The 22,557-nt window shown below is 39.4% G+C and overlaps 1 protein-coding gene across 1 annotated transcript in view; it reads right to left on the minus strand.

Annotated features, from left to right (window-relative positions):
• The window catches only part of dbh (dopamine beta-hydroxylase (dopamine beta-monooxygenase)), a 68,897-nt gene extending 47,304 nt beyond the window's left edge, over nt 1-21,593 (minus strand). Inside the window, exons 1-4 of the mRNA XM_039763290.1 lie at nt 21,255-21,593; nt 15,316-15,462; nt 3,069-3,326; nt 411-587 (exon numbers count right to left, since the gene is read on the minus strand). Coding sequence (XP_039619224.1) covers nt 411-587; nt 3,069-3,326; nt 15,316-15,462; nt 21,255-21,593 — 921 coding nt within the window. The remainder of the gene's footprint in view (nt 1-410; nt 588-3,068; nt 3,327-15,315; nt 15,463-21,254) is intronic.
• Between the last annotated feature and the right edge of the window lie 964 nt (nt 21,594-22,557).

The following is a 22,557-nucleotide window of genomic DNA, read 5'->3' on the forward strand; positions in this document are numbered from 1 at the left end:
TGTGTGGGTTTTTTAAAATTGTTTGTTACTTCTATCCACATCCATGCTTTTGCTTGGTTTATGTTTTGTGTTCCTTGATCCTGTGATCCTTTATCCTAATTTATTTGTTCTTTTTTAATATCAGGGTCTATTGTTGTAAATGACTCTTAGGTGCTGCAGTAATTGGAACTGCAGTCACTTGGCTGAACTACAGTATATAAGAGACCTGTTGGTGTCCACTGGGTGTGTTAATGCTGGCTATCTTTTAGCTTGTATTGCTGCCCCTAGTATTTACTGTTTTTGAAAATGGGACCTCACAATGATTGTAACATTTGTTAGTCTTTCTAAGCAATTTTCTTCTACTATTACTGGTAGTATATATTTTTTAAAATCTTCATTTGAATAGTAACAGAATGTTGTCACTACGTTACCTTGGCACCCATTGCCCATGCAGCGAGCACATGCCGGCAGTAATTGAGACGCTGGGGTTTCATCTTGGAGTCACAGGGCCCGTTGTAGTGGGGCATCGAATCAAATTGTGGAGCACACTGAAACACCTCCATGTGGTGAACAAGGGCCTCATTTCCAGGAGTGATTACTGCTTCATACTAAAGAAAGAACACAAAATTCTAGATATTAGAACAGCAAGTTGTCATATTTGGGAGTTTTGTTGAAAGTACCGTGAATAAAATATAAATATATTGGGCAAAGGCTGAATAACAGACAGCAAGCGTCTACCAGAAATAAATATCATGTTAATGAGTTTCTAAGTCATATCTGCAGCCCCCTAGTTAGTACATCCCCCAGGAGACTAGCTGGAGCTCCTCAATCATGCCTTGATCCTCAGAGGTGTTAGAGTCACCCCTCAGCTCCACAACATGCTCAATATGGTTGGTCCACTCCATCTTTGAGGTTGATGCCACTGGATAGTAAGTACCTTTTACCTTACATTTATATTCCACAGGGACCCATCTGAAGAGTAATAAGACCCCTGAACTTGATGGTATTTTACCAACTGTGAAAATGAAAGATGTAATTTATAAACCCTTATTGGGCATATTTGAGAAAGGAGAAATACCTGAGGACTGGGAAGATGCAAACGTGACTCCAGTCTTCAAGAAGGATGAAAAACTGGAGCCTGGTAATTACAGGTCAATAAGTCTTACTTCTGTACCATGCAAAATTATGGAAACAACTGTATAATAAGAAATAAATGGAAAAGTTCCTGTTTGAAAATAACATTGATAGTGTTTTGTTTTTTTTTTGGTTTTTTTTGTAAAGGCAACTGCACTCCAGAGAAGAGCGACTAGGCTGATTCCAAGATTACAGGAGGTGAGTCTAAGATAGTTTAAGCAAAAGAAGATTGACATGAAACATGACTCAAGTGTTTAAAATTATGAAAGGAACTAGGCCAGTGGATCAAGACTGTTATTTTAAAATGAGTTCATCAAGAACATGGGGACACAGTTGGAATTTTGTTAAGGGTAAATGGCTCACAAACATTAGGAGTTTTTTCTTCACACAGAGAGCCACAGACACTTGGAATAAGCTACCAAGTAGTGTGGTAGACAGTAGAACTTTAGTTACCTTCAAAACTTGACATGATGTTATTTTGGATTAGTTAAGTGGATAGGACTGGAAAGCTTTGTTGGGCTGAATGGCCTGTTCTCATCCAGATTGTTCTAATGTTCTAATAATCTAATGTGACATAATTTACTTTGACTTCACAAATTCCTTTGATACAGTCCTACGCCAAAGATAAATTCTGAAAGAAGTGACAGCAGGCATCAAAAGTAACCAACAAGACAGGATGTTAAGTTGGTTAACTGACAGGAGACAGAGTACAGATAAGAGGAGAATGCTCCACGTGGAGTGTGGTCCCTCAGGAACCTGTCCTCAAACCATTACTTTTTCTGAATTATATTCATCATATAGATTCTAGTAATAGTTAGTAAACTTGTGAAATTTGCAGATGTCATTAAATTTGGACGAACCACAGATGCTGAGGAGGCAGCAAAAACAATTCAAAAAGATATGGACGAGCTACAGAACTGGGTGAACGCCCGGGAAATGCAGTTTAATTTGCAAAAGTGCAAAGTGCTACATTTGGTTAACAGGAATGTCAATTATAAACATAAGAATCGGAGACACTGGGCTTCAGGATGCAACCTCTGACAAGGATTTAGGGGTTTATGTTGACACAACATTTTTATCATCTAAATAATATGCAAAAGCTATTAAAAAGACTGTGTTGTTTCTCTTTCCATTTCATTTTTACAAAATTTACTATGAAGAAAATGGTGTGGCCCAGTAGTTTTGGGGACACCTCGCAGCTCCAGAGTCCTGGGTTTGAATCTTAGCTTAGGCACTGCTGGCGTGGACATTCTTCCCATCTGTGTGAATTTCACTCTATTTCCCAAAGATGCATGTATTAAATGGTAATTCTATATTGACTGTGTTTATGGTGTGTGTATGTGCTTTGTGATGGGTTTGTTTCCACCTTGAGCTCAACACACGGCCATGAATGAAATAAGCAGGTTCAAAAATACATGAATAGACTTAATTCAAAATTCATCCAGTTGACCATCAGACATTCCTTAAATTCATAACTTAGAAAATTAAGAATATAAAACCACCTCTCAATGAATAGACTTAGGACAGTTTGCGGAGGGAGCATGTCATGGGTTTTGGAAAAAAGAAACATGCGGGGAAGACTAAAAGTGTGACACCATTGCCAGCACATGCTCCATTTCCATCATTAGGGTGGAAGATAAATCCTCGGATGAACTGTGAAGTCGCTTCTACTACAACAACTCAAGCCGCAATTCTTTCTGGTCCCATCAGTACTTAAGTTCTCAACTGACCAGAATTCAGCATTTGTTATTGAACGAACATCTGTGTAATGTGGAGCTCCACCACCAAGAAGCCTTTCCTTCCATGTGGCCACAACTGCCATTGCACATTTGTGCTTTTCCTTTTGTTCTTTGAACTCCTGTATTAAATAGGGCATCCTCTGGGACTCCAAACTCCTTTCTGACCCCATCTTGTCATTTTACAGTAGTAAACAATACAATGGATAACTGGCTTACCATGACGATATGGTGCTTGGGCATGTTCTTTGGAAGTTCTGTAATGTAGCACCAATAGGTGGTTTCCTGGCCAGGAATAGTGACACTTGGAGAACGCACTTCCATGGTCATCACATTATAAGGCAACTTGGGGACGGAGATGTTGGGTTTCAGCAGTTGTACCCTTTGGATCCCAGTGCCGCTCAAGGAGAGGTTCAGCATCATCAGAGATTTAACTGGCTTGGCTAGGATACCATAAATAAGATGAACTGTTCCATCCTGTATCAAAAAAGAAGACATTAAGCAAAACAATGGTAACATGTACATGAAATATAAGAATGAGCTGACAGTAAATTGAGCGAGTTATATTCTAAGTAATCTAGAAGTAAAGCTCTCACACAATACAAACATTTTCATAGTGTGCAGAGCTTTCATTGTGAAGCTTTTTGTACACTCCACATTGTAAACGTCTATGAAAATCTGAAAGGAATGAAAATTGAATTGTATGTCTGCATTGTAAAATATAACAATTCGATACGATACATTGTTGTGGTGTAAAATGTTGCATATTGTTGCAAGTTGATAAAAAACTTTATGTCTTTATTTGTAACTTAGACAAAGCAATGTAATATTAGTGTTACATTATTGGTAATAACAGCAATGGTTTGATGGTTAAGAACCCCTTCCCCCCTTTTAGGAACAAGTCTTTGTAATTTTACGATAGGGTTGGGGAAAGTGTCGAAAACAAGTCTGCAGGACTCTCTCAAACAAGCCCCACAGGAAAGCCAGACTGCCTAGCTGGCAAGCTTTACCTTAACAAATGGTTTTAGGGGCAGGGGTGAAGGTATTCTGTGCCCCATTGGTCTGAAATATGGCTATTTGGAATTGGCTTGTATCAGAAGCCTTTAAGTACCATGATGCCCTATTGGCTGTAGGGTGTGGACTGAAAATCTATAAATTTGCTTGCTTTACCCCCCTCTCTCTCTCACAAACATCTGATGAAATAGCATTTCACACACCATGAACTGAAAAGGGCAACACAATGAAGAGCACAGCTCGGCAGACATATTGAGACAGGCATGCAGCCTGCTCTGAAGAAAGCTGACCAAAAATGAGGACTTAACTAGAGACATTTAAAGTAACTAACAAGGGTCTGTGCTGCCTGAAACTACACATCACCATTTATCAGGTTATATGGTTGCTAATATTCAAATGTACTTTGCATATTGTTATCATTTATTAATATTATGAATAATACATTATTTAAAGTGTAACTTATCTCCTGCTTGTCTTTTACTACACCTAATTGCCTGAGGTTATAAATGTAGAAGGGAAGGTCGGGAGATGTTATATGGTACAATACCTTATAAACAGTGGTAAGTCTATGAGATTAGAGGCATTCTGACCAAGGCTATATATTAATAATACAAAAGGGGACAAAAGACAAAACATACATATTTCTAGCATATATAATATGTGACAATAGAAATTTAAATTCAACAGTGTAATAGCTTTTATTAGGAAGTAATGATGAGCAAAATTGCCATGTTTCAATTTATGTGCAGTTTCATGAAACTAACTAGCATCTGTTGTACAGAATTTAATTGTGGAATGTGAAACATAAAATTGTTTTTATTTGCCAGTTTACAAGGTTTTTGGGATAGAAAACAAGGAGCACTATGAGACACAAAATTTACTGAAGAGTGTTTAGGGGATTTAAAGTTTTTTGGGGCATAATCAAGGACTACTGCCCCCTAAAACCCTCCTTTACACATTTGCCTGTGTTCTTTTCTGCAGCTGCGTAACACATGCAACCTGTCACACACCTTCTCAGAATACTTCTATTCATGCCTCTTATTGACATTGCCACTGAGCAGTGAAGTGCATTGATTAAAAGACACACTAAAATGATCCATTGTGCACTTTGTTGGGTTTTCTCCACAGGAAATTCTCGATGCACACAAAGGCGCCACTGTATAAATGCCCTCGCCACCCTGCTGTTGCCTAGCAATCGACTTCTTCCAGTTGAGGATATGCACACTTCAAATGAATTTTGTTTCACTGGAGATCAATATTTACATACTAAATGCCATGTATGTGGAATTAATACATGAAAACACTTCTAGACAAGAACCAAACACCACTCTTCTTTTGTGAACGGCATGAATTTCACTGAACACTTAACGAGTTTTATTCTGCAAATTTTACTGTGAAGTGAAACACTGAGGTTTGCTGTTAATTGTTTCTCTCATCACTATTATTATCACTATTCCCACCTTTAATATGTGAAGTGACATCCTTCACATCTTCTACATCATAACTGTGATGGCCAGTGAAATTTTATTCTCTGTGAAGTGCTGTGCTGGTAACATCACTTCAGGAGAGGCCCACCAAATCAACAAGTGGATTAAAAGGGCGGGTCCAGTTATGGGACACAGTCTGGACCTCCTGGAGGTCTTAGCAAAGGAGAGAATTAAAAACAAACTGAATGCCATTTTGAAGAATCCTGCATAGACAAAGTTAGTCAAGAAATGCAATGGGAGCTTGTTTATACCAACAGCAATACGTCTCCATAATGGCTCACTGTGGCTGGATCTGCCAAGTCAGAACTTTTGTTTCTTTTAAATTTTCTTACTTTATAGTCATTCCAGTGTGTGTTTAGACCAAAGTGTATATATATACATATATATATATATATATATATATATATATATATATATATATATATATATATATATATATATATATATATACAGTATACATATTATGGGGTGCCAAACTGGCAAATACATTGATTTTCTGAATATATAAAGTCATTCCCGAATATATAAAGTCAAACCCTGAGTATATAAAGTCAGCGTTGGAATATTTAAAGTCAAAACTTGAATATATAAAGACAGCATCGGAATATCCATCCATTTCCCAACCCATTGAATCCGACCACAGGGTCACAGGGGGTCTGCTGGAGCCAATCTCAGCCAACACTGGGCGCAAGACAGGAACCAATCCTGGACAGGGCACATGCATCATTTTCAAAACATTAACCGAACAGTGTTTTTTTAATTTATTTTTCTGAATACATTTTTGTTAACTTATTTCAGTTTTTTTAGTTTACTAAAAATGTGCCTGAGTCGTTTCAATCAATATATTTTGACTTTGACTTTATATATTCAGGAATGAGTTTATATATTCAAGTTTTGACTTTATATATTCTGACGCTGACTTTATATATTCAAGTTTTGACTTTATATATTCGGGAATGACTTTATATATTCAAGTTTTGACTTTATATATTCAGACGCTGACTTTATATATTCAGAAAATCAATGTATTTGTCTGTTTGGCACCCCATAATGTATATATATATATATATATATATATATATATATATATATATATATATATATATAGTGACGTGTGAGTTCCTGTCTTGTGCCCCAAAACACAAGGCTGAGTCTCAGTACTTCAGGAAAATCAACTTTATTCCGCTTGAAACAGGAACAATACAGTTATTTATTGTAGTAGGATCTACCACTCTCCTATACTCAGACACAGCAACCAGGTAGGGCCGTGGCCAGGCTTGTGTTAGTGTAATCCTGTTCCCTGCATCACCCATCAATGACAGGCACTTATAGTGTGACCACAGTTGGCTCGATTTGCTGCTGGGAGCATGCAGTTGCCCCGACATAGAATAAGCTGTCTTCCACAAACACGGTGATCATGCTTCGGGCTGTTCTTTGGTGTGTTGTCCTGTTGGGGGGAGTCCCAAAAGAGAAGACCCTTTTGGTCCCGGCCCCTTGAACGTCACTTCCTGTACTGGCCTTTAAAAGCCTCCACCGTTCCCCTATCCCCTCAGTTCTGGTTTGGACTCCAATTTGTGTAAACCTGTGCTATCACTTGTTTTTCAATTTTGCAGCCAGTAAATAATATATGGGTGGCTGCCCCAAACCTCGCTATGTCTCTTGTTCGAGTTTGTGACAATATATATTGTGGAGGACTGCCGGCTTCGTGCTCCGGCCCTCACCCCCAGGCCGCCAGGAGGAGCTCTCCCGACAGCAGGATCGTGCCCCGAGTTCCAGCAGGGCCTTATGGACTATGTAGTGTTTTTACACAGCCCTGCTGGATACCTTGGGGGCCACCAGGAGTCGCTGTGGGGGGGCTTATGGGCTCTTTTGTGCCATATGACCCGGGAGTACGCCACGGTTATGTGACGGGAAGGAACGACGTGCTCCCGGGTTGAAGTAAAGGACTGATTGCCCTGACCCGGAAGGAATAAGGAACTGTGGACTGTTGGGACAGGAACACCTCCGGGTCAGGGGCTATAAAAGGGCGGTGCCTCAGTCCAGACAACAAGCTGAGCTGGGATGTAGAGGAGCAAGTGTCTGGGCGAGGAGGAGAGTTTATTGTGTGAGTTAGTTATTGGTGGATTTATGAGTAGTGTGGAAGGTGCTTGGTGCACTGTGAAAAATAATAAAAAGTCTTGGACTTTTACCTGGTGTCTGGAGTCATCCCTGAGGGTTCAAGGGAGCACTAGCGCCCCCTACTTTTACAATATATATATATATATATATAATATAGTACATACATATACACTCACCTAAAGGATTATTAGGAACACCTGTTCAATTTCTCATTAATGCAATTATCTAATCAACCAATCACATGGCAGTTGCTTCAATGCATTTAGGGGTGTGGTCCTGGTCAAGACAATCTCCTGAACTCCAAACGGAATGTCAGAATGGGAAAGAAAGGTGATTTAAGCAATTTTGAGCGTGGCATGGTTGTTGGTGCCAGACGTGCCGGTCTGAGTATTTCACAATCTGCTCAGTTACTGGGATTTTCACGCACAACCATTTCTAGGGTTTACAAAGAATGGTGTGAAAAGGGAAAAACATCCAGTATGCGGCAGTCCTGTGGGCGAAAATGCCTTGTTGATGCTAGAGGTCAGAGAAGAATGGGTCGACTGATTCAAGCTGATAGAAGAGCAACTTTGACTGAAATAACCACTCATTACAACTGAGGTATGCAGCAAAGCATTTGTGAAGCCACAACACACACAACCTTGAGGCGGATGGGCTACAACAGTAGAAGAACCCACCGGGTACCACTCATCTCCACTACAAATAGGAAAAAGACGCTACAATTTGCACAAGCTCACCAAAATTGGACAGTTGAAGACTGGAAAAATGTTGCCTCGTCTGATGAGTCTCGATTTCTGTTGAGACATTCAAATGGTAGTCAGAATTTGGCGTAAACAGAATGAAAACATGGATCCATCATGCCTTGTTACCACTGTGCAGGCTGATGGTGGTGGTGTAATGGTGTGGGGGATGTTTTCTTGGCACACTTTAGGCCCCTTAGTGCCAATTGGGCATCATTTAAATGCCACGGGCCTGAGCATTGTTTCTGACCATGTCCATCCCTTCATGACCACCATGTACCCATCCTCTGATGGCTACTTCCAGCAGGATAATGCACCATGTCACAAAGCTCGAATCATTTCAAATTGGTTTCTTGAACATGACAATGAGTTCACTGTACTAAAATGGCCCCCACAGTCACCAGATCTCAACCCAATAGAGCATCTTTGGGATGTGGTGGAACAGGAGCTTCGTGCCCTGGAGTTGCATCCCACAAATCTCCATCAACTGCAAGATGCTATCCTATCAATATGGGCCAACATTTCTAAAGAATGCTTTCAGCACCTTGTTGAATCAATGCCACGTAGAATTAATGCAGTTCTGAAGGCGAAAGGGGGTCAAACACCGTATTAGTATGGTGGTCCTAATAATCCTTTAGGTGAGTGTATATATACTTACTTACCGTTCTCCGTTACTCCGCCAGGGCTGCCCTTTGTCACCAATTCTGTTTATAACTTTTATGGATAGAATTTCTAGGCGCAGCCAGGGTGTTGAAGGGGTCCGGTTTGGTGGACTCAGGATTGGGTCACTGCTTTTTGGAGATGATGTTGTCCTGTTTGCTTCATCAGGCTGTGATCTTCAGCTCTCTCTGGATCGGTTCGCAGCTGAGTGTGAAGCGGCTGGGATGAGAATCAGCACCTCCAAATCCGAGAGCATGGTCCTCAGCCGGAAAAGGGTGGAGTGCCCTCTCAGGGTTGGGGGAGAGATCCTGCCCCAAGTGGAGGAGTTCAAGTATCTTGGGGTCTTGTTCACGAGTGAGGGAAGAATGGAGCGTGAGATCGACAGGCGGATCGGTGCGGCATCCGCAATGATGCGGGCTCTGCATCGGTCTGTCGTTGTGAAAAAGGAGCTGAGCCGTAAGGCAAAGCTCTCAATTTACCAGTCGATCTACGCTCCTACCCTCACCTATGGTCATGAGCTATGGGTAGTGACCGAAAGAACGAGATCGCGAATACAAGCGGCTGAAATGAGTTTCCTCCGCAGGGTGTCTGGGCTTTCACTTAAAGATAGGGTGAGAAACTCAGTCATCCAGGAGGGGCTCAGAGTAGAGCCGCTGCTCCCCCGCATCGAGAGGAGTCAGATGAGGTGGCTCGGGCATCTTATCAGGATGCCTCCTGGACACCTCCCTGGTGAGGTGTTCCGGGCATGTCCAACCGGGAGGAGGCCCCGGGGAAGACCCAGGACACGCTGGAGGGACTATGTCTCCCGGCTGGCCTGGGAACGCCTTGGGATTCTCCCGGAAGAGCTGGAAGAAGTGGCCCGGGAGAGGGAAGTCTGGGCCTCTCTGCTTAAGCTGCTGCCCCCGCGACCCGACCTCGGATAAGCGGAAGAGGATGGATGGATGGATGGATTATCGTTCTACCTATTTATGTATTTATTTATTTAAAGAGCTTCTGTTAAAAGTCAAATTTCACCCATGGGACAAATGAAGTTCTATCTATCTATCAAGATGATATCATTTAATCTAAACAAACATTAATTATGTTAGTTTGAAAAACTGCAAAGAAGACAATGTTATAATGCAAGGGCTCATAATTTTAGACTGTTCCCAACCTGAGAAACAATTCCAAAAATATTGTGTTGAAATTTAGGGCCATACTGTAACACATTGTGTTGTGAGGTTGTCTACATCTGAGTGGAGAAGGTGGAAAGGAGGTTCATCATTTTTTGTGGTAGAAGAACTTCTGGGTTTCAGGCATCTGTATTGAGAATGGTAAGTGCTTTATTCATTTTGATTGTTAAAAGTGCATTTTGTGGACTTAATCACGAAAAAACAAAAACAGTAAGAAAAATTAAGGAGTGAATAGTAATACTTTGTGCAGGCTGAGTGATGTAGCAAGCACTTATGTGTAAATAAGCTGCTAACTTACCTCATCTGAAAGTTTTATGCCTTGTGGATTTATTGTATAACAGGACAAGTCACATATCATTAATGTTTCTTGCAAATCCACTGACAATATATAATAAATACAGTTTAAGTAATATTCTTTGAAAATAACTGTAGCTCCTGGATTTTCCCATTTCAACAAGTTCAACACATTAATAACAGTTTATTGACCCTAAAATTGATGACCCAGACAGTAAGTAGATAACGCTCACTTTGAGGGGAAAATTGATACGTCTCAATTGAAGGTATCAAATTAATAGCAATGAATAAATTAAGACCTGGGCAGCTGTGATTAATTAGATTGAATGAATAAATCTGTAATGTGGTTTAACTGGCAAACACCTCAGTGGCATTTATTCATTTCAATATAATTTCATTCATTTTGTTGCTGTATTTGCTATTTTATATTATCATGTTATTAACTGTTAATGGTTTTTATTGAATTATATTTGCTTTACAGAGCAATTTAAGAGTAAATAATAACCGCAAGGCATTGAGGGGGCTCTTTTATCATGAAATGTAAAATGTTAAGGAAGTATTGTGACTAACATGTTCTTCACATAAAATTGTTATTTATTTGTAAAAAGCCTTACAGCAAACTAAAGTGAATACATAAATTGTTAAATAATGGAGGCAAATCATTATGCCACCTTGTCCTTGCACTCATTCAGAAGACAAACTCTGCTTTATATACAGCCAATAGTGCAGAACCACATCATGAAATGATTTAAGTTGTAGCAGATCTAAACTCAGACCCCTGGGCCACCTGGACTACTTGCAGAGTGTGGCAGCCGTTTTGAGAGAGACAATAGAATTAGGAGACAACATAAAGAGATCAGCATTCAAGCAGGAGTCATAAACAGGAGAGCTAAGTTAAAAGAAACACAGTTCAGGACATGTAGCCACAATCATGGTCAAAGAACAGAGCGGTAAGTCGTAGGCCAAACAAGGAATTTGTAACTAGAGCCAAAAAATACTTAGAGTTCATAGTCAGAGGACAGAAAAAGTATTTGTAAGCACTAACTCAGACACTAACAATAAGAAAGGCGCTGAAGGTTTTTCATTCATGAATCACAATCTTGGTCAACCAGCAATATATGATGCTGACATTTATGCAGTTGCCGTAATGATGTTACGCATCGGACACTTCCTGTCATCAAGTCTTGCAACAGCATAACAACTGTCAACAAAACCATGACAGAATGGTGGCGCCCATAAGAAAAACTAAATAGCACCATAAGGGAACATGAAACATATTTAAAATGAGGGAAAACACATGGAAATAAAAAATAAATTATTTCCAATAGATTACTTAATCTTCAAAATGCCAGGAACAATATGTAAATCATTTAAACAATTAGGCTAAGGAACATTTGACAAAAAATCATAAGCCTAATCATGTCAAGTATGCGTGGTAGCAGTGTTCTAGCTCAAAGAGGGGCAGGAAGAATTTTAAATGAGGAAGGATCAGGAGATAGAAGAGGCAAATACACGTGATGAGTTTGTACCAGGAAATCAAACAATTCATCATCAAAGTGCTAGTCAAAAATCAAAGTTCTGAAACAAACATTGAGATCAAAGCTGTTGACTCAAACATTATATTGAATGAAACTCTTGAAAGGATCACTGTCGCGTTGGAAGTCAATTACAGTGATAATGTGATTTATGTTAGCATCGTGGTTTCCCTTTCAACAGCTCCCCTTTTCTGTTATGACACATCATCTGTGTTTACAGCTAGCCTAGCCTACTAGATATTTTAATAGCCTTTTAACTTTATTTTAAGTAAAAATATTTTGAATTTTTTTCAGAGTTTGCTCACAATAATGTCCCAGAATCGTAAACTTGGATGACATGTAAGCAGACTGGTTGACCTCTTTTGTTTGCAGAGAAGAAAATCCCTTTAGTCTCCGCTCTGGATGTTAAATTTAGGAATCAGCTGACTTAATAAGATGGTCTTACTAAAATGGTTATATTCTGGTAACTATGAACATAGAATATTTGTATACTAATATTCCATAGCTAGCTGCAGAACAGGTTGTGATTCTTTATTGTGTTTGTCGACTTATCAATTGAATTACCCTATTTATTTATTGTTTTTATTATTTGCATTACAAATATAGCTCTAAAGTGGAATTTTTTTGTTCTTTAATAATCAGATTTTCTGGCAACATAAAGGAGTGGCAATCGGTGCAAATCTACTGTGCAACTAATAAACCTTAAGTTTCATGGCTCCTAATTCATGTGGAGCCCCAGAAGCGACTTTTGTCCACATTGCTTGAAAATAAAATATTTCTTATGCAAAATAAAAGTTAAAAGATTATTTAAGTATTCAGTAGGCTAGGCTAGCTGCAAAAATAGATAATGTGTCATAACAGAAAACTGCAGTTGACTTCCAATGTGATAGCGATGTAGACAAGAATTTTATTCAACAACAACAACAAAATTTATTTTTATAGCACATTTTCATACAAATGATGTAGCTGAAAGTGCAGGATGAAGAAAGAGAAAAAGGATAATATATATAAATAAAATTAGGTAATACTAATTAACATAGAATAAAAGTAATGTCCGATAGCCAGGGAGGACAAAAAAAAAAAACTCCAGACGGCTGGAGAATAAAAAATCTGCAGGGGTTCCAAGGCCACGAGACCACCCAGTCCCCTCTAGGCATTCTACCTAACAAATTCAATAAAGTGTTTGTAATGATACAATATTTTACTTAACCCTGCTCAAAATTAAATGCTATATCTAGAAAAGCACATACTGTACACATGCAACACCCTGCTGCCCTCTGCCAAGAGTTGATTCTATACCTCGGAGGTCAATCATCACCCCGAAAGAGGATAGCAGACATCATGTAGTATATGTGTACAGTGATCCCTCGCTATATCACGCTTCGACTTTCGCGGCTTCACTCTATCGCGATTTTTTCTCATACACACTTACGTCACTACGCATGCGCTTTCTGAGAACTTTTATCTAAGCCCTACGATGGCTCCTAAAAAGCAAAGAATAAAGGTGGATTGGATTGTGTGTGGATTGGAGTGTTGGATTACCCTAAGCCTAGTCTTTATGAACTATGGTTACCCAGACCTCATTGGTGGTTGTGAAGGTGTCCCCATAACAGTTTAAGCTTCAGGACCCCAAAACTGTAGGTTCTGGCACTGGCTGCAATGGGGGTGTCTTTCAGTTCTAGTGTAGCTAACTTGAATGCTGCATATTTTGAAAAGTAATCTGTATACCCTTCTAAAAACACGTTTTTTTGACCAGGTTGTTGTGAGGTTATGATTTCTCAATGATGTTTATTGGATCTTCAGTAGTGAGATTATCTTGTTACTTTCCTTTCATAAGTATATTAATAGCTGTGAGCTTATCACACTGAATTATGATTTCAAGTCAATTCATTTTCTGGACACTACAGTGTATACTGATGACTCCTTCCAATTTACATTGCCGCTGAGAGCACGCTGCCACACCCACCACACCAGGATTGGGACCCAAGTGCAGCAGGTGTCACCTCAGCACCACGCCACACTGGAACAGTAGAAATCCTAGTCTGTCACTATTTTGATGGCACCATAATTGTTTGGACTTCCAAGATTTTATAAGTTCAGTTTTTAGTAAAAGGCTGCAACATGACAGAATGTAAAAAAGTGAAGGAGTCTGAAAACTTTCTGAAGACAATGTAGAAACAGCATTGTCTGACATTTTAAACAATTTCAGATAGGCGGAATTGATGAACAATATTTAGTCCTTATTCCTTTTCTGAACTTTTAGTTGAGTGGTCCCTTTCCCAGTGTTCCTATTGATCATGAAGGGGGACACTCCTTCAAATGTTCTCATCTAATGCTGTCTGCCTGGTCTGCCTGCTACTGTAAGAGGAGCCCCTTCAGTCTTAGCTATTAAATCTCAGCTGACCACTCACTACTTCAGTTTTGTATACCCAGACTAGAGCTACTGATTAACTTTATATACTGTATCTCTGCTGTAAAATATAAGTAATACGATATTTGTAAACGTTACTACAACTCACCTACTCTGTTTCTGTTGTCAGTACTCAAATGTGACACTTGATGCCACTACTCTGCTGCCACGTTGTTTGCCTGCCTATAGAAAAGTAATTTCTGATAGAGGAGCCCTGGAATCATCAGGTAGAAGGGGTCCTTTTATCAGATTGTCCGGCCTAGCAGTGGAATGGCTGGGGGGTTTGGGGCGTGGCTTGTTGGCCAAGGTCTCCAGGATTCTGAACAAATCGATTTCTCCATATTGTGATATAATCAAGTCTTGCATTTTGCATTGTAGCTTGCAGTATTACTATTGTACTATTACATTGTATTTCCGAGGTGACCAAGATAGATTGGCCATCTAGATTTATGAAGTGGATTACTTGTTATCTGTTCTGTTTTGTGTATTCTATTGAAGTCATTTTTTGACAACCACTCGTTGCACATCCAAGCTACCTGGACACTCTGAACTGCCTTTCCAAAGATTTCTTCCATTTTTTTCCCTTCAAGGGTTGTTTTTTGGGAGAGTTTTTTGATGACTGTCATAAAACAGGGCCTGTTGCGGCACTGTGATTATGGACTATACAAAAAATAAATTGTTGCTGTTGTCACTGAATCTTCATCCACTTCAGCCATACTGTTACTGAGAATGTGGGTGTGTATGTGTGTGTGTACCCTGTGATGGACTTGTTTTCTCTCCCTCTTTGTGCTCAGTGTTCTCAGCCGAGCAATGGCTCTCAGTAAGATGAACTGTGTAAGCCGGTTTGTTAGTCGATGAATGAGTAATATTTTGCTTGTTAGCACGGAGATTATATTCATATTTTTTGTTGCTAAGGGATGTCCCGTTGTTCTCCATTTTCTGTGTGTTATTGCCGATGTGTCGATTAACAGAGTAGACAGTGGTGCCAGCAGCACAGGTTGACTGTTACTGGTAAAGGAGAAGCAGCAGATCTTACCTCAATCTGATAGTCATGGACATCACAAGTGTTAAATGGCCTTTTGAATGTTAAATAGAAGCCCTCAGAAGACTTATGAGCCTCTAGTAATTGATAGTCCTGTTGACGGTCAGGTTGAACATGTCCATAGCCATCACTCCAGGCATCCTGAGGAAATAAAACAATAGGGATTTGAAATTATAGGTCCTGCTAATTGTATTATGCACATCCATACGCTTTTGTGAATTAGTGAAATCATTCTTGTTACACGTGACATAGTAACACCACAGTTAATGCTGCAGCCTCAAAATTCCTGATTTCAAGTCTGGATGTGGTCACTTGCTGTGTAGAATTTCATGCTCTCCTCATGATTTCAGCAGGTCATCCTTTGTTCCAAAGACATGTTGTTTAGGTTCACCTGCAACATTGGCATAAGAGATGCATTCTGTGATGGACTGTTTGCCCATCCAGGGGAGTTTCCTGCCTTGCATTCACCGACGTCAGAATGGGCTCTGGCCCACAACTGGAATCAGCAGAGTCAGAAAAGCATGAATGTTTAATTTTAAATGAACAGGTTGGTAACTTAGTAACAAAAAATATTTTGGTCAAAATTATATACCAATATGTCAATGAAAAACTGGTTTTGGGAAGTGTTTTACTGTATAAAAGGGTTGACGAAGTCACTTTGATCTCTAAGGTTCTTTTTATGTGGTTGAACATTTTAATACTGGAAATACTTAAATTATTAGCCTCATTTTATGTGTACTCCCTGCAACACTTTACCTATGTGACATTCACTCATCCATCACATCTCAGACACAACAGCAGCCAAGGGCCTGTCGCTGCTCCTGCTGGCTTACAGATCAAATACAAAGTAAGAATACCTCAACAGAAGCCACGGGCCTGACGCTGCTCCTGGGTCACTTTCACTGAAAGGACTACACTTCAGAATACCTTAGCAAGGACCAAGAGCCTATTCAAGGAGGCATCATGGAGGTGGCACTCCCTCTCCAGATCACTTCCTTTGAAAGCGCTACACAAATAATCAAACAGAAGCCAAGGGCTGGCATGAAAGCTTTCCCTTGCTGAGTCATGGCCTGTCTGTACACAGACAAGGCCCGTAATATTAGCACTCATCAAATATTGTTGAATGTCAGTAAACAACAAGGAAATTGGCTCCCAAGTTTTATCTCAATCGTTACTAATGTTTAATTGTAGAAACAACAAGTACAATTGTTAGCTATAAAAAATCATACAGTCTTAAAGTTTCAAATTAAGGTCACACGTCGAGCTTCATATCAGGTGGCCATAGCTTTAGTAGTTGCACTCCTTATCTTCTTAAGCCAGGTGTAATGCGTGATGAAAATCTGACAGGGTTGTCTTTTAGAAACGTCACCTTCTCTGCCACTTATGGTGTCTCGGAAAATGCTTTTAAAATTTTTTGTTTTATGTTCAGTCGAAACTGGAATACAGTAATCCCTCCTTGATCAGCAGGGGTTGCGTTCCAGAACCCCCAGCGATAGGTGAAAATCCGCGAAGTAGAAACCATATGTTGGTGTGGTTATTTTTATATATTTTAAGCTCTTATAAACTCTCCCACACTGTTAACATTATTAGAGCCCTGTAGACATGAAATAACACCCTTTAGTCAAAAGTTTAAACTGTGCTCCATGACAAGACAGAGATGACAGTTCTTTCTCACAATTAAAAGAATGCAAACATATCTTCTCTTCAAAGGAGCGCCGTCAGGAGCAGAGAATGTCAGAGAGAGAGAGAAAGAGAGAAAAGCAAACAATCAAAAAATCAATACGTGCTTTTAAGTATGCTGAAGCAACGCGATAAAGCGGCATTTTGTAGAGGAGCGTCCGTATCCCCTAGGCAAACAGCCTCTGTGCAAAAAGCCCCTCTGCTCACACCCCTCCATCAGGCACTGAGAATATCAGAGAGGGTAAGCACCGCGCGGGAAGCATATCTTATATCATTGAGGAGTTTTAGTTAATATGTAATACATGCTCTGATTGGGTAGCTTCTAAGCCATCCGCCAATAGCGTCCCTTGTATGAAATCAACTGGGCAAACAAACAGGATGCCTGTACCATAAATTAAAAGACCTATTGTCCGCAGAAATCCGCGAACCAGCGAAAAATCTGTGATATATATTTAGATATGCTTACAGTTAAAATCCGCGATAAAGTGAAGCCGCGAAAGTCGAAGTGCGATATAGCGAGGGATCACTGTACATTAAGTTCCCATAGTCTGGTTGTTTTTTATTGAGGTTACTTTAAACTATTTATAAGAAACGTGTGAACTTGCAAGGTTCCAAGGCTCTGTTTCAGCATATACACACTGGTTAGTTTACCTGAGCTCAATCGTATACATTCCAATAGATAATAATACTACTTTTTAATCTTGGACTTTACATCCCAGAATTCCTTAATCAATTTGCATACTCTTACCCAATCATCTGAAAACATCCTGTGAGTGAGTCATCATCATGTGCCTGCTAGCTTTAGTCTCACTTAAAAGTTACATCTAAATGTTCCTAAAATAAAACACTAACAACTTAAATATTACCTAAGTTGGCATTGTACTCCTGGAGTTTGGATGTTGTATAAAAAGGATTCTGAAGTGCCAGCTTTCCTTAAAAACTTTACAAAGTTAAACTTTGCATGTATTTGTCAACTTTGATTTTTGTTTACCGTTTTAGGCTTTGGTGCTTCAATCATTGTGTGGCTGTGCAATGTGCACAGACAGAAAAAAAATAACCCAAAAAAAGATTAGGGAGTAGTAAGAAAATAATTTAAAACAAAGTGATAAAGGCAAAAGTCATAAAATCATGAGATGGGACTGCTTCTGGGGTTTTGAGTGTCGAGAAACAAAAATGGAGACATGAAGATTTTTTGCCACCTATCGTAAAGAGCTCAGCCTCTTTCTGTCATTCTTAAGTGGATCACAGCCAATTCTAGCAGAAGAAAGTGCTCAGCCACAGGCCATCAGATGTATGAAGCAAACATCCTGACCTGAAGGGTCTTCTGCATTAATCCAATTAATTGGTATAAGTGTGTTTTTATTAAATTGGTTGCAACAGCGCTCTTATTAAGATTTACAAAGAACTTTATGTGTCCCCGAGGGGAAATTTGGCTTTTTACAGGCGCTCTTTCAATAAATAAATAAATGTATATTGTACGGTTTCTAAACTATTTTGGGGCTCCTCCCAATGGGACAACATACCAAAGAGCGTCCCAGAGTGCAATCACTGTGGCTATGGAAGACGGCCGGGGCAACCGCGGGCTCCCAGCGCTGAGGCAGCTCGCCATGAAAACAAACCTGAAAAGATTGCGGTCACGCTATGAGCACCTGCCTTCAAAGGGTGATGCAAGGAACATTGTAAATGCAGGGAACAGGATTGCGTGGCCCCTAGCCTGGCCACGGCCCTGCCTGACTGCTGTGCCTGTGTATAGGGGAGCCGCAGATCCAACTACAATAAATAACCGTGTTGTTCCTGTTTCAAGCTGAATAAAGTTGGTTTTCTTAAAGTACTGACACTCAGCCTCGTGTTGACTCATGCATCACTGTATATATACAAAAAATATATATATGCATATATATATATATATATATATATATATATACACACACACACTACGGTCTGAATACACACTAGATTTAAAAGAAAGACAACTTCAGACTTGGCAGTCCCAGTGAGACATTATGCAGACCTATTGCTGTTGGTATAAAGGAGCCTCTGTAACACTTCCTGACACACTCCTGCTGAATGACTCACTGGCTGAAAGTCCTCAGTTTTTTTACTGTAGTGTGTCAGAGAGAGGATGTGCAGCATTGTTCACAATGGCACTCAGGTTTGTTTTAATTCTCTCCTTTACATCCTCCAGGGGGTCCAAAGTGTGTTTTACAACTGAGTTTGCCCTTTTTATTAGCTTGCTGATTCGGTGGGTTGCTCTTGGAGTGATGTTATAAAACAATTAAAACTTTAATGCAGCTGTTTAAAACTAAAATAGACATAGAAGGGTTCTGTATTGTAACATTCAAGTGATCTAAAACCGAGCCCACAAAAATTTTTCTTCATTAGTAAATTAATGGGTCCTAAATTAAAAACTGGTTAAAGCAAAAGCCTTCAGCCAATGAAGACCTCGTAGACGTAATTGAGTACCTCTGCTGTACGGCATGTGTAGGCATAAAACAGAAAAGTGACATAAGTAGTTATACATGGAAAATGTGTGTGTCTGCATATGTATAGATACAGAGCAATACAAATGTAACATGCAATTCAGTTTTAATAGTTTATTGTTGTTAAGCACAGTAATATTTAAAAGAATGTTCTACAATAATTACCAATAAAGTGTAGCTAAGAAAAATCTATCTACAGTATCTATCTATCTATCTATCTATCTATCTATCTATCTATCTATCTATCATATAGTGTTTTTTATATCTATCTGTCTGTCTTTGTTTGTTTAAAACATTTTCAGTAAGTATATGGCAATAAAAAATGTTGGGCTTGCTAATAATTTAATCAGAGTATCATATGTATCATATCATATGTATTATGGTAACTGAAATGTGGAATTGATCGCTTTCTAGGAGTCATTCATGCACTGTTCTAGAAAATTTCCAAATTCCAAGTATATCCACACATACTGAGGTATAAATGTAGTAATATTTATTATTAATTATTATTATTATTTATGTACATGTAATAACATTTGATGTTAGGCAAGTTTTCTTATTAATGGTTAATAATTAGCATACTAAGCACTATTCAGTTTTTGCATTTGTTTCATTTTGAACCTGAATTTCTCTCCATTTTATCTCTGAGTTTTGACAGAATGTGGCACTCTGCTCTTTACAGAACTCTCATCTTAAAGGTGTCCTTTCCCAGTCCCAAGCGCCTGTTTTTGACTGTTAACTTTTTATTTTGTTCACTGAATGCATATTTCCAGTGTTTTTAATCTGTCACACCAGCACACCTACTTCATGTCACCTTGTGCCCCATTAAAGCCGTGTTAATGTTTGTGTCTGTATGTCAGGTTGCTTTAAATTCTGATGAATCTGTTTACAATAAAAACTTGAAAGCAAAGCTGCGTGACTCATATTTAAGATATCAATGTCAGTGTCAATTTATTTATATACTGTAGCACATTTAAAACAACAGAAGAAAAAAAACATACAATTAACATAAATAACATTAATAAAAATAAAATAAATGAACATAAATAAAATTAATAGAAGTAATGTCTGCGGTGGGCTTCCGCCCTGCCTGGGGTTTGTTTCCTGCCTTATGCCCTGTGTTGGCTGGGATTGGCTCCAGCAGACCTCCGAGACCCTGTAGTTAGGATAATGTAGGTTGGATAATGGATGGATGGATGGAAGTAATACTACATAATGACAGTATTACTGAAGGTCACGGAATGCAAGTGAATAGAAATGAGACTTTAATCTTGTTTTGAACAATATCAGCTACTTATATTAATACGGTAACACTTTAGTTTAAGTACTGCAAAGAAGCATCTACAGTACTACCCATTTACTATAATGAAACAAGACCTTAACAAAGGTTTCTTTGGGTCTTCATAACACTTAAAAAGCATCAGTGATGTGTTTCTTCATCTCTGCAGTGTGACCTACTAACCAAATGTCACTTTGGAGTGGTCTGAGGTGGCTTAACTGAAGCACATTTCTCTTGATATTACATATTTAGGATAAGACCTGTGAGTCCTTTATAGTAACAAATCATTTCAGCATCACGTCAGTAAACCACACTGCACACAGATGAATAATCCATTTACTGATGTCTTACAAGCCTCTGCTAAAGTCCTGTTAAGAGTAAATAAGTAATTGATACATTTTTGCAGTACCTAAACTAAAGAGTTACCATTAATGAAACTGCAAAGCTTTCCATGTTAACTATAAGGCATGCAAATTATCTTTATAAGAATTTACCCCGAAATAGGACTTGTATCCATCGCTCCACAAGACGACAAGGTCGGCATTCTCAAAGTCACCCCGGTCTGACATTCCAAACACCAACCCAAAGTGCATCTCCTTGACCAGAAGCTGGAAGCAGACTTCTTGTTTGGGGTAGCTGACATTCCAGGACAGTTCCAGTTTGCCCTCGGGATCAAGAAGAATGTGGTATGGGAAGTCCTCCTCACGAGGGCTCGCTCCATGAAAGGAGACCACCAGAATCACGACGATCAGAGCCAGCATGGTAAAGTAGACAGAAAGAACCTCTCGTAGCCGGTAATTGGGGGAGCAGGATCTCTTAGCTGCTCCGTGCATTTTTTGCCAGTGTGGGGACGGACTAACACTCTTGTCACTTTTTTTTTCCCCTTTATGGCCTCTGTGCAAAGCAGCTGCTTTCCTGACTTGACCTAATCGGATTTGTTTTGTTGAGTGAATTGTTTGTTGAGCCCTCAGGTCAAACACATATAGCAGTCTGCCTCTCTTTAATTGGACTCTAATTGATCATGGCCATTATCAATAGCAGTTGTATTTAACTAAGTTAACTTGCTAACTCGATTCGTTTGGGGTGGTGGGGTGTAAAGCAACTGCTGGTGAATGACACAGTGGGATTCTGCGGATTCTGCATGTTTTGCAATCAGAAAACTGTATTAGACTAAAGCGGGTTTCCATTACTTGTGCCTGCGTATCACTGAGTCCCATATATCCATTTAATAACCCACTTCTTCTGTTCAGGGCCTTGGGAGGCTGGACAATCCCAAAGAAAAGGGTCCAAAGCAGGAGAACATAAAATGCACACATTTGCACAATGTGAGAAAAAGTGAAGACCGTTCCTAAAATCTGGAATAGCCTGCCAATAGGAATTCGCCAGGCTGATACAGTGGAGCAGTTTAAAACACTGCTGAAAACGTATTACTTTAACATGGCCTTTCTATAACTTCAATCTAACTTAATTTAACTTAATCCTGATACTCTGTATGTTCAATTTCCTTATAATAACTACTCATGGTGGCTCTAAATTCCGTACTGACCCCTACTCTCTTTTCTGTTTCTTTTTCCGGTTTCTTTGTGGTGGTGGCCTGCGCCACCTCCACCTACTCAAAGCTTCATGATGCTCCAACAATGATGGATGGATTAAAAGGCAGAAGTCTACGTGACCATCATCATCAAGTCCTTCCGTGAGAACCCTAAATCCAAACTGTTTCATTTATGTTAGTTAGAATTACCAGAGGGGACTGGGTGGTCTAATGGTCTGGAATCCCTACAGATTTTATTTTTTTCT

The sequence above is a fragment of the Polypterus senegalus genome, chromosome 9, assembly GCF_016835505.1.
Source record: "Polypterus senegalus isolate Bchr_013 chromosome 9, ASM1683550v1, whole genome shotgun sequence".
NCBI lineage: Eukaryota > Metazoa > Chordata > Cladistia > Polypteriformes > Polypteridae > Polypterus > Polypterus senegalus.